The 15,379-nt window shown below is 36.3% G+C and overlaps 1 protein-coding gene across 1 annotated transcript in view; it reads left to right on the top strand.

The window, feature by feature from the left end:
- The window catches only part of LOC127445324 (VPS10 domain-containing receptor SorCS1-like), a 239,462-nt gene that overhangs the window by 199,765 nt on the left and 24,318 nt on the right, over positions 1-15,379 (top strand). Inside the window, exons 12-16 of the mRNA XM_051705325.1 lie at positions 3,742-3,818; positions 7,788-7,879; positions 8,161-8,268; positions 10,487-10,604; positions 14,448-14,581. Of these exons, the coding sequence (XP_051561285.1) occupies positions 3,742-3,818; positions 7,788-7,879; positions 8,161-8,268; positions 10,487-10,604; positions 14,448-14,581 (529 nt within the window). The remainder of the gene's footprint in view (positions 1-3,741; positions 3,819-7,787; positions 7,880-8,160; positions 8,269-10,486; positions 10,605-14,447; positions 14,582-15,379) is intronic.

The raw sequence follows: 15,379 nt of genomic DNA, 5'->3' as shown, positions 1-15,379 counted from the left end.
TTTAATACCAGTTTAACCTGGCTAGGAGTCCAGCTATACCAACTTAATATCAGTCAAACCAGGCTTAGAGTCCGGCTAGACCAGCTGAACACTATCTTGGTTGGCTGGGAGACCGGCTAGACCAGCTTTATACAGGTTTAACCAGGCTGGGAGTCCATCTATATCAGCTTAATACCAGTTTGGCCAGGCTGGGAGAACTGATTGGTCTCAATAGGTGGGTCGCGACCCAAAAGTGTGTCGCAGGTCTATTCGGACTGGGTCGCGGACAGCAGGGAAAGAACAATGCCATTGTTCTCCCATTGAAGATATTTCGGCGGCGGCCCAAGTGATAACCTATTTAGGACTGCCGAGGCAGATTTAATGATAATCTCGCAATCAGCTAAACGCTTCTCATTTGCCCTTTCGCACGAGTGTAACAAAACCAGCTCGCGATCATGATCTACTCTTCTCTCTGGCGTGTGTGTGCAACAACCGGGCTTCCCTCGATATTGCGGAGCGCAGACCTCAAAACTGATGTGACCAATTTCAATTCTAGTGAGACTTTTCTAGTTTATGGAGGAAATCATGTAGAACCTCTCAAACAGTAGGCAGCCCTAACATGCCAAACAGCACTGAGGAGGAAAAGCGCAACACTGTGCTATGCGCAATTTTTTTTTTCATTATACATCACCTTTACAAAATTGTTTCACAATTTTACATGAGTAAAAGTAACTGTTATATTTTGACAAAATGTTATAGTTTCATATGAAATAATCTAAAGGTAGAATCTATTAGACCTCATTTTATATCAACAGTGGCAGTTGTAGTTAAAGTTTCAAGATGTGTTTCAGCTAGTATTTATTTTTTCATAAATACTATAATTTATTATTATTATTATTTGAGACTAGCTACACTGACCTAACCATGGTAATGAGGAGCCTTACCTCCTGTGTAATATATATGTTCTGTTTGAATTATGTTTGAAATTATGAAACAAACGGGATAATAATGGGCTCATATACTGTAAGTAAATATGCTCTTCAGTTTTTAAAAGAGGGGAGAGAAAACTTCCTGTAGATTTTGTTGTTGACATCAACAACAAAAATAATGTCACTTGATGCATGTCTTTGTACTTGAAATCCATGAACAAATCTATGCAACATAAATAATTTAAATACAGGTTATGTATTTACTATGGTGGGTCGCCACTTGATTTCTAATGTAAAATCTGGGTCCTGAAGCAAAATCAGTTGAGAGCCACTGAGCTAAACCAACTTAACACCAGTTTGGCCAGGCTTGAAGACCAGCTAGACCAACTTAACGCCAGTTTGGCCAGGCTGAGAGACCAGCTAGACCAACTTAACACCAGTTTGGCCAGGTTGAAAGACCATCTATACCAGTTTGGCCAGGCAGCTAGAATATCTTAACACTAGGTTGGCCATGCTGGGAGACCAGCTAGACCAGCTTAATTCCAGTTTATCCTGGAAGGCCAACTAAACAGCAGCTACTGTAGCTGAAGACCAGCTTAACCATCTCAATACCAGTTGGGCCAGGCTGGGATGTCAGCTAGATCATCTTAAACCAGAAAACCACCTTAGGCTGGCTTAAGATGTTTTTTTTTTTTTTTCTGAAGGGATCTCCTTCAAACGGTTGTAAGAAATTTTTCAGAATCTTTCTATTATTAGTAAGAATAACTAAAGTATTACCAATAACGATTGGAGCTATTTTCTATTTTTTTCTCAATCAGCTCCCCCAGCTCCCTATGTCGTGAATCAGTATGTCGTGAAAATGAATCCGGGCACTGGTAGCACTACATATTGGGACACTTGTGACTCAGTCACCTGCGAAAGGATTAAGAGCTCGCACATTAAAACACATCTGGTATTAATCAACATCATTGCTGTATAAATGACTCTCGTGAATTTCCTTTGTAGATATTTACTGTAAATGTACAGTGTTATTATGAAACATATATGACATAAAGTAATACAAATATAAAGGAGTGTATTTTGAACTTTCTTCTGACAAATCTAATATTTATATATTGTTTTTCATAAAGAACATTACAAAAATATCTCTTTTAAAGAGAAAATAAGTCTTTGACTTTACAGTTTTACACTTGTGCTCATCTTCTAATGACTTGACGACATTTCCGGTAAGGGAACGATGCAACGATGCTCGCTGGTTCTCATTGGAATGATTTTGCGATTGAGACAGCCCTAGAAATGGCCGACTCCCTGATCTGTGTCTTGACTACTCAATTAGAGAGCTGATTCAGAAGCAACCCATCGTAAATTTTGGAAGGGAATTGCTAAATCTGCCATACTGTTTCTTAAATGTGAAAATTTTCCTCATTAATCTTTAAGGAAGTATTTTAAAATTATCAAGACATACATAAAAAGGTAGTATATTAGGCCTACTACTAAAGGATTATTTGTGTCTTTCTATTGGTAAAAATAAATAATAATAATAAAAAATAAATAGTTGGAAAAATCATTCTAGCTGTCAAGTACAGTAAAAAGGAAACTTTTTTTTTTTTTTTTAAGTGCGTATTTCCCGTTTGTTCCTTAAATCCCTGATATCATTTTTTTTTTTTTCTGTCCTGGAACTCCAAACTGAACCATATTTAAATTCCTTTCATCTTGAACGCTTATGACACTGTTAAAGATGCTTATTTTGTGCTCACGGAGCACACGCATCTGTGTATGGATTATAAACAAGATTAGTGTCATGCTAGCATAAACAAACAAAAATGCTAAGTGCTACTCTTGAGATTAACGGCAGAGAGTCTTTAGAGTTTTCTTATTATTTTCTCTCCATCATCTCCGGTTTTCACAACCGACTTCCTCCTCCACCACTTTAAACTTCAAATGTTTATTTTATAAGATTGAAAGCGTGTGTCACTTTTTCATTTTACTCCTTCAGCTGCATGTCTTCCACAACGTTCGCCGACTATATTGCCTCCGAATGAAAGCAGATGAAATATAAATGTCTTGGCATGGTAAATTTCTGGATAAGTAATCCTAGGAGGAGGGTAACCATTAGATATTAGTCTGTAAATTGACGTTTAGTTGATTGATTTGATTGTATAAGAGTTTTCTTCCCTCGTGGGGATGGCAGAGTTTCCGGAAATGCAGAGCTTATTAGATATAATGGTTTCAGTATTTTTAAGAAGTACTCCTTGCCAACCCACCAAGCAACAGAGGGCCAAACTGTTTGATTTTATGAAATGTTGATGATATTATTAAGTGTCTTTTTCAACACTTGGTGCATTTTAACTTTCTGCTGTGTAAATATCTATCTATCTATCTATCTATCTATCTATCTATCTATCTATCTATCTATCTATCTATCTATCTGTGTCTGTCTGTTAACCCTGCCCCAAACTCACACCATTGATGGAGCCAGTGTTGCTGTGTCGGACTGGTTGGGATGCTCAAACAAACAGAGCAATGTTTTTTTTTTATAGTGCCACAGTGTTACATGTTTAGGAGAAATTAACCTACAAATGGCTTACTTATAGTTGCATATTAAGCTTCAATATGAGAAAGACTTTGGCAAAATAACACACATCAGCTTTAACAAAATCTATAAAGCTTTTTGAATGATGTAATGAAGAACTACTAGCACTGCAGTTTATGACTTTTGTGTTGTAAAATGGGTGTGAAATACTCAGTCTTTGCATGCATACAACATTAGCTATCAACTTTCTATATGCTACAGTTAGCACTACTATAATTGCTCTCACTCTTCTCTCCATAGGTTCAATAGGCGCTGAGTTAACGAGCAGTAACGTTAGCATGCTCATCACATCCGACGCTGGAAACACATGGCGGCAGGTGACTCTGGCCGCTGGTACAGGGGGGCTGGGATGTAATTTCACTGCTGAAGCATATCTTTGAGCAGATAAATTCATGTGCCACATTTAAAAGCTGATGATTAAATGACAAAAAATTCAGAATTCAGAAATTGAATTCAATGGCATATATGATGCCCGTGAGTATATGGGGCCAGCTGTCTAATTAAAATTGGTGAGCTTAAATAATTAAGAGAACATTAATGTGGCATAAAAGTATAAACATGCTGGATAGGATGTGGTTTTTATGTCATACATCTTGTCAGCAAAGATTACAATCACTTTAAGTTGAGATATAACATCATTTCAAGGACAGTAGACCTGTGGTTGCCAGATTTCATCTAATCAAATTGAAAGCCCTGCCAAGATGAGTAAAGAGGGTAAAATCTGGTCATAACTCAGCCTTTTTGACATTATGAATGAAAACTACATGGGGACATATTAAAAGGAGAACTCTGTAGTTTTTGTTAATGTTGCACCGGTCAACAGTGGTCTTGGACTGTATACTTACACCTATTGGAGTGCATGCATCATCATGCAAAAGCAAACTGTTCGGTTACCAATGCCCTTTTCACACTGAACCCTGATTAATTTATTTTGGAAATCAAAGTGACAGATAACAGTGGGGTTGCCAAGATAAAGTGAGCAGTATTCCAGACTGATCTCACAGTAAAATCGGAAACAGTAGGTTGACTTTTCTTTAGCTGAAATCGGTCTGTGCTTACTGAAATGTGAAACACTGCCCCAAGTGGCCAAATCCTTAAGTGTTGTTGGGCCCGTGTGAGCTCCATTTTATGGGTGTAATGTCCACAGAGGGGTGCCAAAAGCAAGTTGTGAAGCAAGTTGTTTACAGCTGTTCAGGCTGTAATACAGTGAAGATGAATGCATATTTTATAAACTGAACACCCCAACCCAAACCCCAAACCTAAACCTAACCATAAGTGGAGTAAAAATGTAATGTTAGAGGGAAGAATTCAACCTCCGAATTGCATTCATCACTGATTATGCTACCGTGATTACTTCCCGGATTCAACGCAAGATCTGAACTTGGAGCAACACACTTCTGGTAATGCGACAAGGGAAAGTAAACACATAGGAGCCGATGCAAAAATGTCTGATAGTTGCCGACTTCCCGTGTAGTCATGTTGAGTATTCAACTTATATAACTTAACATAAGTCTTCATCTTCGATCATTTCAATCATTTTTTTTTTTTTTAAATCCCACTTATTTCTCGATTTGTAAAACATTTTAATGAGAAAAAAATATACTGAGTGCAACTTTAACAATCTTGGTAGACAGATATAAGCAGAAATACATAATTTAAACGTTGTTTTACTTTGGTGCTAAACCAGAAAACCCACAATGATTTCAGATTGGTTTTGTGGTTTGATCCATCTTCATTTGAATGAGGAGAAAATGATTAATTAAATAAAGAAAGAAATATGGGTATCCAGCCCTCTTATGTTATAGATTCATGCTGAACACTTTAAATGGAAGATCTGGGGTCAGTTACATTTTTGCAATTACAATGACTCTGGTTTGGCTTGTAGCTGGTTTGACTGATTCAACCATTCCATTCCACTGACAGTCAAAGGAAAACAAAACAGACTAACAATATCCTGCTAACATGAACACGGGGTGCAGGTTTCTCAATACCCTTGGTGCATGTAAAATTATTAGACTGTGAAGTACCAATCACATGGTGATTTTCTCCACTAAAACTAAAAATGTTAAATGCTTGAAGCCCCAAGGCCTAAACTCAACAAGAATCCACATCAGCAAGAATCTGCATAATATATAGTGAAGTGCTCTGGGGCAAACAAATGGAAATGACTAATCAGGGCCTCCATGTTCGGTTCCACTCTGTGTTAGGTCTGCCTAGCAGCTGGCTATTTAGCTGATAACTGTCTAAAAATTAACTGAAAGGCATTTACTTTTTACATGTTTATAACCGTTTGAAGCTAATTTGGCAAATTTTTATGATATCGTGCGACTGCACTCGTTTCAATTCCTACAACTTTCACTACAGCCAATGACGTCGCTAGACATCGTTTCCATCTAATATGTGACAATTACTTGCCTCTGTCACACACAACAGCTTCCTATCAACTCGTAAATTATGTACGACTTTTCATGAGATCGGGTTGGTTATGCAGTACCTTTTGAACTCTTTAACTGAATTTTTTTTTAAATAATAATAAAAAATTATATATATATATATATATATATATATATATATATATATATATTGAAGTATTTTTATAAAGGGTGCAAGGATAGAATCTGACAGGGATTGAAAGTTAATTTACACTAGGGTGTGAACTTGTAGTGATTTGGAATTTCTTTAACTTTAATTATCAAACTGAGAGGATCTCTCTCTCTCTCTCTCTCTCTCTCTCTCTCTCTCTCTCTTATACATATACATATATATATATATATATATATATATATATATATATATGTATAATGCCTTTCGGAAATGCTCTCTATAATAACAATAACATGATGTAAAGGACAAAAACCTTTTAGATAAGAGAAAGAGAACAATTAAGAAACAAATGGAATATATCTTAATTAATTGCTAGTTTTTTGTTTGTTTGTTTTTTGTTTAAATCTGTTCAGACTAAAGTAGAAAAAATAATTAATATTACCCTTATGTTCACTTGTGATATTGAAATAAAATAAAGCTAACCAATTTGATTTATATCTTTAAAAAAAAAAAAAAAACATTTGAACATTTTATCCAGTATATTAAGACATCTGTTATACCAACATGATCACACATGAAGTTGGCATGATGTTTCCGATAGTTTCGGTACCCGGTACCCTAGGATCGCAACTGTATGCTGACACACTAACATGCAGTATTCTTATCAGACATGTTTGCAGTGGTTTCAATGTATTTACTTTTCCACCTGGTGTGATTGGCAGTGCATTGCATCAGCTGCATGGGAGACTAGGGTTCAAAGCCAGATAATAATCACATTTGAATAATCAGTGATGAGCATGATTCAGAAGTTTCACTTTTCCCTCTAACATTACTTTTTTACTCCACTAATGGTTAAGGTAAAGTTTGGGTTTAGGTTGGGGGATAGAATCTATAAATATATGCTTTTCTCTTCATTTTATAACGTCCTGTAAAGCTGAAAACAACTTGCTTCACTACTAGCTTTTGGCAACCTCTCCTGGACATAAACACGTGCCCATATGCCCTACAACACTTACCGCTTTAGCCACTGGGAGCAGTGTTTCGAAATTTCGGTCAACATATACCGATTTTGACAAAAGAAAAGTCGGTTTACTCTTTCCGATTTCACTGTGAGGTCAGGCTGGTTATACTACAAAATACTTAACAGGATAAAATGGGAAATTATGGACATATGAAACACTTATAAAAACAAACAAAATAACAAAAAAAAGTGTACAATGTACTATGTAACTTTTTTTTTGTTTTTTTTTTTTATTTAACAAATCAAAGAACTATATTTATTAAATAATAAACACTATATATTTCCAACTATAACCATATTCCCAAGACAAGGAACAAATGGAAGAAACACCTGGAATACTTCTTAATACATTGCCACTTTTTAATTTAAAAAGTTTGGCTAAAGCAAAGCACCCCGAGGACATGGCAGTAATGGCAACCCTCAAACCAATATAGTCACTCAGTTGTGTTTATGAGATAAAATAAAACTAATATGAATTCCATCTTTACAAATGATGAATTTATCTTTAACAATTTTTGCCAGTATATTAAGACCTCTATTATCAAGACATACAAATTAACTGCATAGTTGACATGAACCTGAGAAAAATTTATATTTCTTATTGGACTTCTAAGGCACAAACACTTGAATGTTAAAATCTTAAAATAAAACTAACTAATGTGTTAGTTAATAACTAATAACTAATAACTAATAACCAATAACCAGTCCATTTGTGTTGCAGATATTTGACGAAGAGTACAGTGTGCTGTATCTGGACCAGGGTGGGGCTTTAGTGGCTATCAGACACACCCCTCTTCCTATCAGGCACCTCTGGTAATCCCACCATACATGCAGATATCACAATTAATATTTCATGCATATGTTCCAGAGATGAGTCAATGCAATCAGTCCAAAATTACTCACATAATCACGAGGGGTGTGAACATTCTCCTTAAACCCAACAGACTGTGTAATACTTTTGTCTAGTAATCTTGATGAAATGTCGGTATGATGCAGTACAGTTCTGTTTGAATTATTTGCAGGCTGTGCCTTGGAAATGCAATCATTTTACACTGTATCACAGTTTCAGGTTTGTGTTGGTGCTTTCTATTCAGGTTGAGTTTTGATGAGGGGAGGGTCTGGAACAAATACAGTTTCACTTCATCACCCCTGTTCGTAGACGGAGTGTTGGGTGAACCAGGGGAGGAGACGCTTATTATGACGTGCGTATGATAAAAACATGCAAATACATACATGCATTTTAATGGTATATTAGAGAGAGAAAATTTTAGAGAATTTTGTGATTGACTTAAAGTATCCCCCTGAGACTCCTGTGTGACTGCTGTGTGCATTTTCCATTTATTTATTTTTTTGTAATTTGTAACTAGTAGCATCTAATAAACAAGCAAAAAAAAAAAAAAAAAAAAAAAAAAGTGATTTCAGGCTATAGAACGAATCTATCTTTTTTTTTTTTTTTTATATATATATATATATATATATATATAAAATGGTTATGTGTCCAGGAGTGTTGGTTATTCATGTTTTTGAGATGCTGTAGACATTACAGCTGATTTTCTATAAAGCTGAATAAATAATTCTGATTAAAATAATGGCCAGCATCATCAACTCACTGCCAACAATGTTAAAATAAAAATGTTCATTATAAAATTCTGAATCTATGTTCTGATTATCATTGTACCATATCTGCCAAGCATGTTGAGTGGTCCAAACATCATCTGCAGCTTGAAACTGAACTTTTGACCAGATTTTAGAAGTGAATGCACTAAGCTGCACAGGAAAGCTAGGATGCTCCATTGCTCCCTAATTAGTGAATAATTAGTCTTCACTGGTCTCAGAACAATTAAAAATTCACCTTATGTTCAACCTAACTCTGTATATGTCAGCAATGAACAAGGAGAGAGAGAGATATGTTAGTGAACCCAAATGCAGTATTTAATGAAGAAGAAGACAATTATACAAATAGAAATGGCACAAGGCTTGATAAACAAATGAACTACTTAGCTTAGTGCTACAATGGACGAGACTAGACAATGAGTGAGGAAACACCAGGGAATATATACAGGCATGGGAATTAACAACATGAGGAACAGCTGTGAACACTGGTGGAGAACAAGTGAAGCTAATGATGATGGTGCTTGCTGGGAATTGTAGTGTAGGGAACAACTACAACATAAAAGGTCCATGAAGGGGTTAAACTAAGAGTCCATGAACATGAAGGAGTGGTGACATGAAGGGATGTGACAGTATATAGCTTCTGAAAGCAAACTTTTCCAGCTTTTGGATACTTCCATTGATTCCAATGTGATAATGCTGTGTTTAACAGGGTGCCGTTTCGTGATAAATTGATGCAATTTTTAAAATATTATCAGATGAAACTAGAGACTCTATTCTTATGACTCAAACAGGTTTTAATGTGAAAACTTAAGCTGGTTTTTTACCAGATGTAGTTTTTTTGCCGTTTCTCTGAAAGACAAACTCGGCTGAGATTGGCACCATGTTGTTTTGTCACATGACTCGGTGTGCTGAAAGTTTAACCCTTTAATGACAGCCTAGAATCTCCTGAACTGTGATCAGTTGGTTTTAAAAAATAAATAAATTAAGCATAGCCTATAGCGAAGCCAAAACCTAACGTCCACGAACGTGGACACGGGGTCTCACGAGGGTATGCTTGGTTTTAATACTTATGTTTGGGTAGACCCCTATGATGTACAGTACATGTACAAATAATAATAGTATGTCAGAAATTAACCTCTTAGTTTCCCTTCAGATTCAGTTGATTAGATCCTTTAATCAAAACCAGAAGGAAAATAATATTGAACCTGTGTCCCTCTGTTGTATCACAAAGTAAGGGATAGTATTGGCATGTTATCAGTTTATAATCCATGTAGTTTCAACCTGATACTTCAATGTTAAATATATTTTTTGTGATATTAAAATGGCCTTGGGGTCTCTCAGACCCCAAACAGAACATGAGGGTTAGGCTGTTTCGAATGCTTAGTTGATTATATGCTGGTGATAAAAATAATGCTACTGTTATCACCACCTGTTTTAAGAGGGATATCATTAAATCCATCGCCCAATTCAGATTTCACCTTAAAATCCTCTGAATCTAGCCCAAGCTCATGTTATTTTGAGAAGTATTTCATGAAGTTTTCTCTGGAAGAATATTCCTAGATTCTTTCTGCTGTCTTTCTGGTGGGCTCTAAAAGTGTCACAGTGTTCATGAGTGTCAGATTTTCTCAATGTGACTTTTAGACTGTTTGTTGACAGGTTGACACAGTTTTCCACTGATGTGGTTTGACTTGGATAACATTGCTAAGCATTTCCTCTTCCTGTCCCCTCCGCATCCCTCTAATCATTAGAGTCACTGCAGTCTCGATATGCCACTGCTCACCAGACAGACTGTGCCTTTGTTTGCAGGATCTTCGGTCATGTCAGTCACCGCTCAGAATGGCAGCTGGTAAAGATAGACTTCAGGTCTATCTTTAACAGAAGATGCATGGAGCCTGACTATGTGCAGTGGATTTTACATGACCAGGTGAGAAATACCACATATATACCACGTTTTTCTTTGTTCGCTTTGTAAGTCCACATATTGTATGATTTTTATATTAAAATGGTTGTTTTTGACTGCAACTTTAAGACATCCATGCAAGTTACCATTGTTATGATTGCCTAACCTCTTTGTCTATGAAATGAGCAACAGCGCTTTTTAAGTGTTATGGGGTTGTTGTCAGTTCCAAAATAGTTCATGCTGGATTTATTTGACAATAACAGCCTTTTTGTAAAGCCTGCATTACATTGTGACTGGATGTCATGCTGAAATGTATTGCACAAAGGCCAGAAACATACTTGACACAAGTACGCGGACATAGACCTGAACGCTTGACCGAGGCATCATTTTAAAAACAATACATTTTAACGCTTGTATTACAGACCCACCTACGTATACACACGTATTACTGTGTGGTCAGCTTGCACAGTGGCTTACCTCATAAAGCATTGTACTTTGGACTCGGAAGACTGTTTCAAGCCCAGCCAAGAACACAAGCTGACATATGAAATGACAGTGTTATAGAAGTGACACGAAATGACGTGATTGCTTCAGAAAATGTGCTTTTCATGTCACTTTTGCATTTTAAAACACTATCAGGTTTAGGTATTTGTTAAGAGTAAGGATGTCTGTTTTTTCACCTCATATTTATCTTTATTGGTTAGGTTTAAGCTAAAGTTTTTAAGTTAGGGAGGTACATTTTTATCATTAATACATCCATCTAAAATTCACCTTAAAATCATAATTTCAATTGCTTTTGGCACCCGCTGGTGGACATTTCACTCAGAAACTGCAGCAAAAGAGAAAAGTTGTGTGATTAATCACAATTAAAAATTTGAATCGACTGACAGCACTACTTTAAACTGTTCCTCCACCATTACAGCAGACTTGAAAGAGAAAACCCACCATAGAAGTAGAATGTTAACACTAATGTAGGCTTTAGTGTCCCTTGCGGCAACACTTAGAATGCAATGCACATGTGTTGAGTTATGAATGCGATCTGAAAAATTTTGTAACACAACAAGGCACAAAATTGAGCTTGCATAGCTAGAAAGTTCTTGAGCAATTTTGTCTTTAAACTTTTGCTCTACCATTACAGTTGTTGACTTGAAAGAGAAAACTCATTGTAGAAGCAGACAGTTAGCACTAATGTCAGCTTTAGTGTCCCTTGTGGCAACACTGAGAATGCAATACGTATGCGTTGAGTTATGAATTGCGACCTAAAACATTTTAAAATGCAACAACACACAAAATTGAGCTTGCATAACTAGAAGCATCTGTGTTCTGGTACTTGTAGAGTATGTTTTTGCCAAATTTTGGATAAAAGTTCTTGGTAATAGCTTTTTTTACATTTGTTTACTAATGTTGAAGTTGTTCGGAAGGCCATGCAGAGCCTTAAGCAAAATTTAGTGGACTTCCCCAACATCTAGATACCAACTGGTTCAAGTAATTGTATCTTCTTTTTTGTAGTATCTGTGATACTTATTACTTCACTATAAATGGACTGGCCAAGTTGCTGCATAGTAAACAGGCATCATTGTTGTGACGTCAAAAAGTCAAAAATTCTTGAACAAGCCGTTTTTGTGGCTTCCCTTACAAAAAATCTAGAGTTTGCTGCAAACTTGCTGCAAGCTTGCTGTAAATTCGGCACTTAATATTTTCACATGCAAATGAGCTTGCTATTAGCCGCAAATGTTTGCCAGAAGTTTTCAGGCATCAATAAAGAGTTTCCTGCAAAGCTCATTTGCACGTGAAAATTAATGAGTGGCGAATTTGCGGCAAATTTGTTGCAATTCTTGATTTTTTTGTAAGGGTATGTTTCAACAAATGGTCTTGGTGGGCAGAGGATAAAGTTTTGAGTTCTAAAAAGTTAGTGTATTTATAAAGTACTGTACATAAAACTATTCTATCTCAAAAGAAAGAAAATGTGATTTTACATGATATGAACCCTTTAAAAGCAAAAATGTTAGTTACTGTAACTGAATTGCGTAATCCTGTAACAGTCTTCAATTTGCACAAAGTGGTGTCCACGCCAGCAACAACAAATGGCTTTTTAAGCTTTGAGAAAAGGTGCTAGGGTACTATCCCATGAAAACAAGAATTGCACTGGGTCTCCTCTGTCTCAGGTGCAATCACGCAGTCTCTGTAAACAAATCTTCTGGCTTCATGTCACAGTTTCCTTGGCTCACTTTCTATTCCTTATCTCAGACCTTGAGCAATTCGCTGTTTCCTTCTTCTGCAGTATTCCCTTTAATCAAGGGAGCCAAGTCAAGACTTGATAAGATGTGTTGCTGCTTCTTGTCTTTCTAGCATGATAACCCTTCCTGTGAGGCCTGATGCTTTGGACCGAACTATACAGCGTGCTGCACTGGCATCTTTTTGTCTCAGACTTCTTATGAGATTTCTTTCTAACAGGCCCAACCATGCTTTCACAAGGTCCACTGCGGAGACAGTATTTGAGCAGATAGAATAATATATGTCCCAGAAGTCAATCCAGATGCCAAGTGTCCTCTAAGAGGAGTATAATAGATGTGAGCATATGATCTGGAAGGACATGATAGAGGACTTTCCTACTTTGACCTGTACCTGAAACCTGATGGAACTTTCTGTCTGGGGACAGCCAATACTGTGACAATCTCAGATGATTGGATGAAGTTGAAGTAAACTTTAAGACAACAGAAGGCAGTAAAATGTCTAAAAGTTTAGAAAATTCAGACGTGGGTCTTGGGGTTTGTTTGATTTGGTGAGAAAACCTTTGACTGGGACCCTAAATCTTATAGACTGACAAATGCGCTGTTGGGTTTTATAGTTTGGCTCAGCAAATTTCCTGCTTCTCTGATTTTTCTCTTAAGAAAAAGACTCAAGTTATCTCACCTGTATTCTCTATAGTTTTAGATGAGATCTCAAAAATGTCACAAACTCTGCTCAGATTTGCCAAGACACCAAAGTCTGCAATTAAAAAAATAAGAGTTTTTAATATGAACCAGAGTCTATTAGCTCTAAGGACATGATAGAAGACTGTCCTAATTTAACTTGTACCTGAAGCCTTCTGGAACTTTCTAGCTGGGGACAGCCATTACTGTGACATACTCAGAGATGTTTGGAAGAAATTGAAGTGGACTTCAACACAACAGACATTGACAGAAAACAGTTAAATGTCAAAGTTTGGACAGTTCAGACTTGGGTCTTGGGGTTTGTTTGGGTTGAACTCTATTTCTAAATTTGAAACCATATATTGTGTATTGAAATCTAAGCAACCAAGCATCTTGGAGACAGACAGAATATGCTGTAGTGTTTTATTATTCTGTTCTGCACCAGTTAGTCTGATAAATATGAAATCTAAAAAAAAAAGTACATGACCAGGAATGGACTTTGGCTTTAAAACAAAACTTATTTTCATTCAAGCAGCACAAATCCTGCACCTAAAATAAAATTGCAGTATTTGGAAGACTAGTTCGAAGGAAGCATGTTATCAAAAAAAAAAAAAAAAAAAAAAAAACGTATTGCAAGATACATGAAACATAAGTGCGAAGCTAGCACCCTGAAACCTTTCGCAAAATGAACCCCCCAGATTTTGGATGTGAGAAATTAAATATGGAACAGCAACGTACAATGAGTGGAAACACTTTTTTTTTTCTCTCTGTCCTTATATTTCACCTTTTTTCTAAATTCAGTGTGATGCTCACATACTTCAGTGTTATTAATTATTTTTGTGGGAATTGAAATAGGATAGGAATAGGAAGGGCATATGCTAACTTTATTGTAGAAAATATTTATGTGTGTGTGTATGTTCATGCATTAATGTACATGTTGAAATCTTGCCTGTAGGGAGAACGCTGCCTCATGGGGGTAAAACGAGTCTATCGAAAGCTGAAGCCCATAGCAAGATGTGTTATGGGTAAAACCCACTCTGTCACGATGATTTCACAACCCTGTGACTGCACTGAATCGGATTTTGAGTGGTAAGCACACTAATTGCTTCAAATTGGTTGAATAAGATTCAGGCTCTGTTCCAAAACCCATGAACTGCCTTGCTGTCTATTGCCTACACAGGCAGATGCCTTCCAAAGGGGCTGTTCAGTCTTGTTTCCTTGATTGGGGTGTTGAGTTGCATTGTATGACAAAAAACTTTGAATTGGGTTGCCAATCCTATTTGATTTTCAACTGCCATCCATTGGTATTAAAACTGACTTTGCAAGTTATTTTACAGTGCTTAAGTTGTATTCCTACAGCTGCATATGTGTCAATGATGTGCCATTTATTTATTTTGTGGAAAATGTTTTTGTTAAATATATATATATATATATATATATATATATATATATATAAATATATATTATGAAACCAATATGGACACTGAATGCATTTCTATGAACCTGACACGTGTTTTAAACTATTTTGGATAACCTTATTTGTCAAAGACCCATAAACATGTTGTTAGAAGCAAACAGCGATTTAAATTAGGAAAAAGACTAGAAGTATCCCAAGAAATTAAAGGAAAAATAAGTAGCTGAATTATTTCTACAGCAAGTCAAAAAAAGAAACGGATGTCAGTCAACTGAAGGCACGCCACAACTCAATGGGCAACTGGCACTTTCAATACAGAGCTTTGTTAATTATAATAGGAGTGATCTAGTTTTGTTGCGTTGTATCCACAGCGTTAGTGGTCAAAAGATCTGTTGGTGACCAAAAGGTTGCAGGTTCAAACCCTGCAAGGGATGATCCAGAACCATCACCATTATTCTTGATCAAGACACTTA

The sequence above is a fragment of the Myxocyprinus asiaticus genome, chromosome 8, assembly GCF_019703515.2.
Source record: "Myxocyprinus asiaticus isolate MX2 ecotype Aquarium Trade chromosome 8, UBuf_Myxa_2, whole genome shotgun sequence".
Lineage (NCBI taxonomy): Eukaryota > Metazoa > Chordata > Actinopteri > Cypriniformes > Catostomidae > Myxocyprinus > Myxocyprinus asiaticus.
This window is presented reverse-complemented; position numbering and strand designations above follow the sequence as displayed.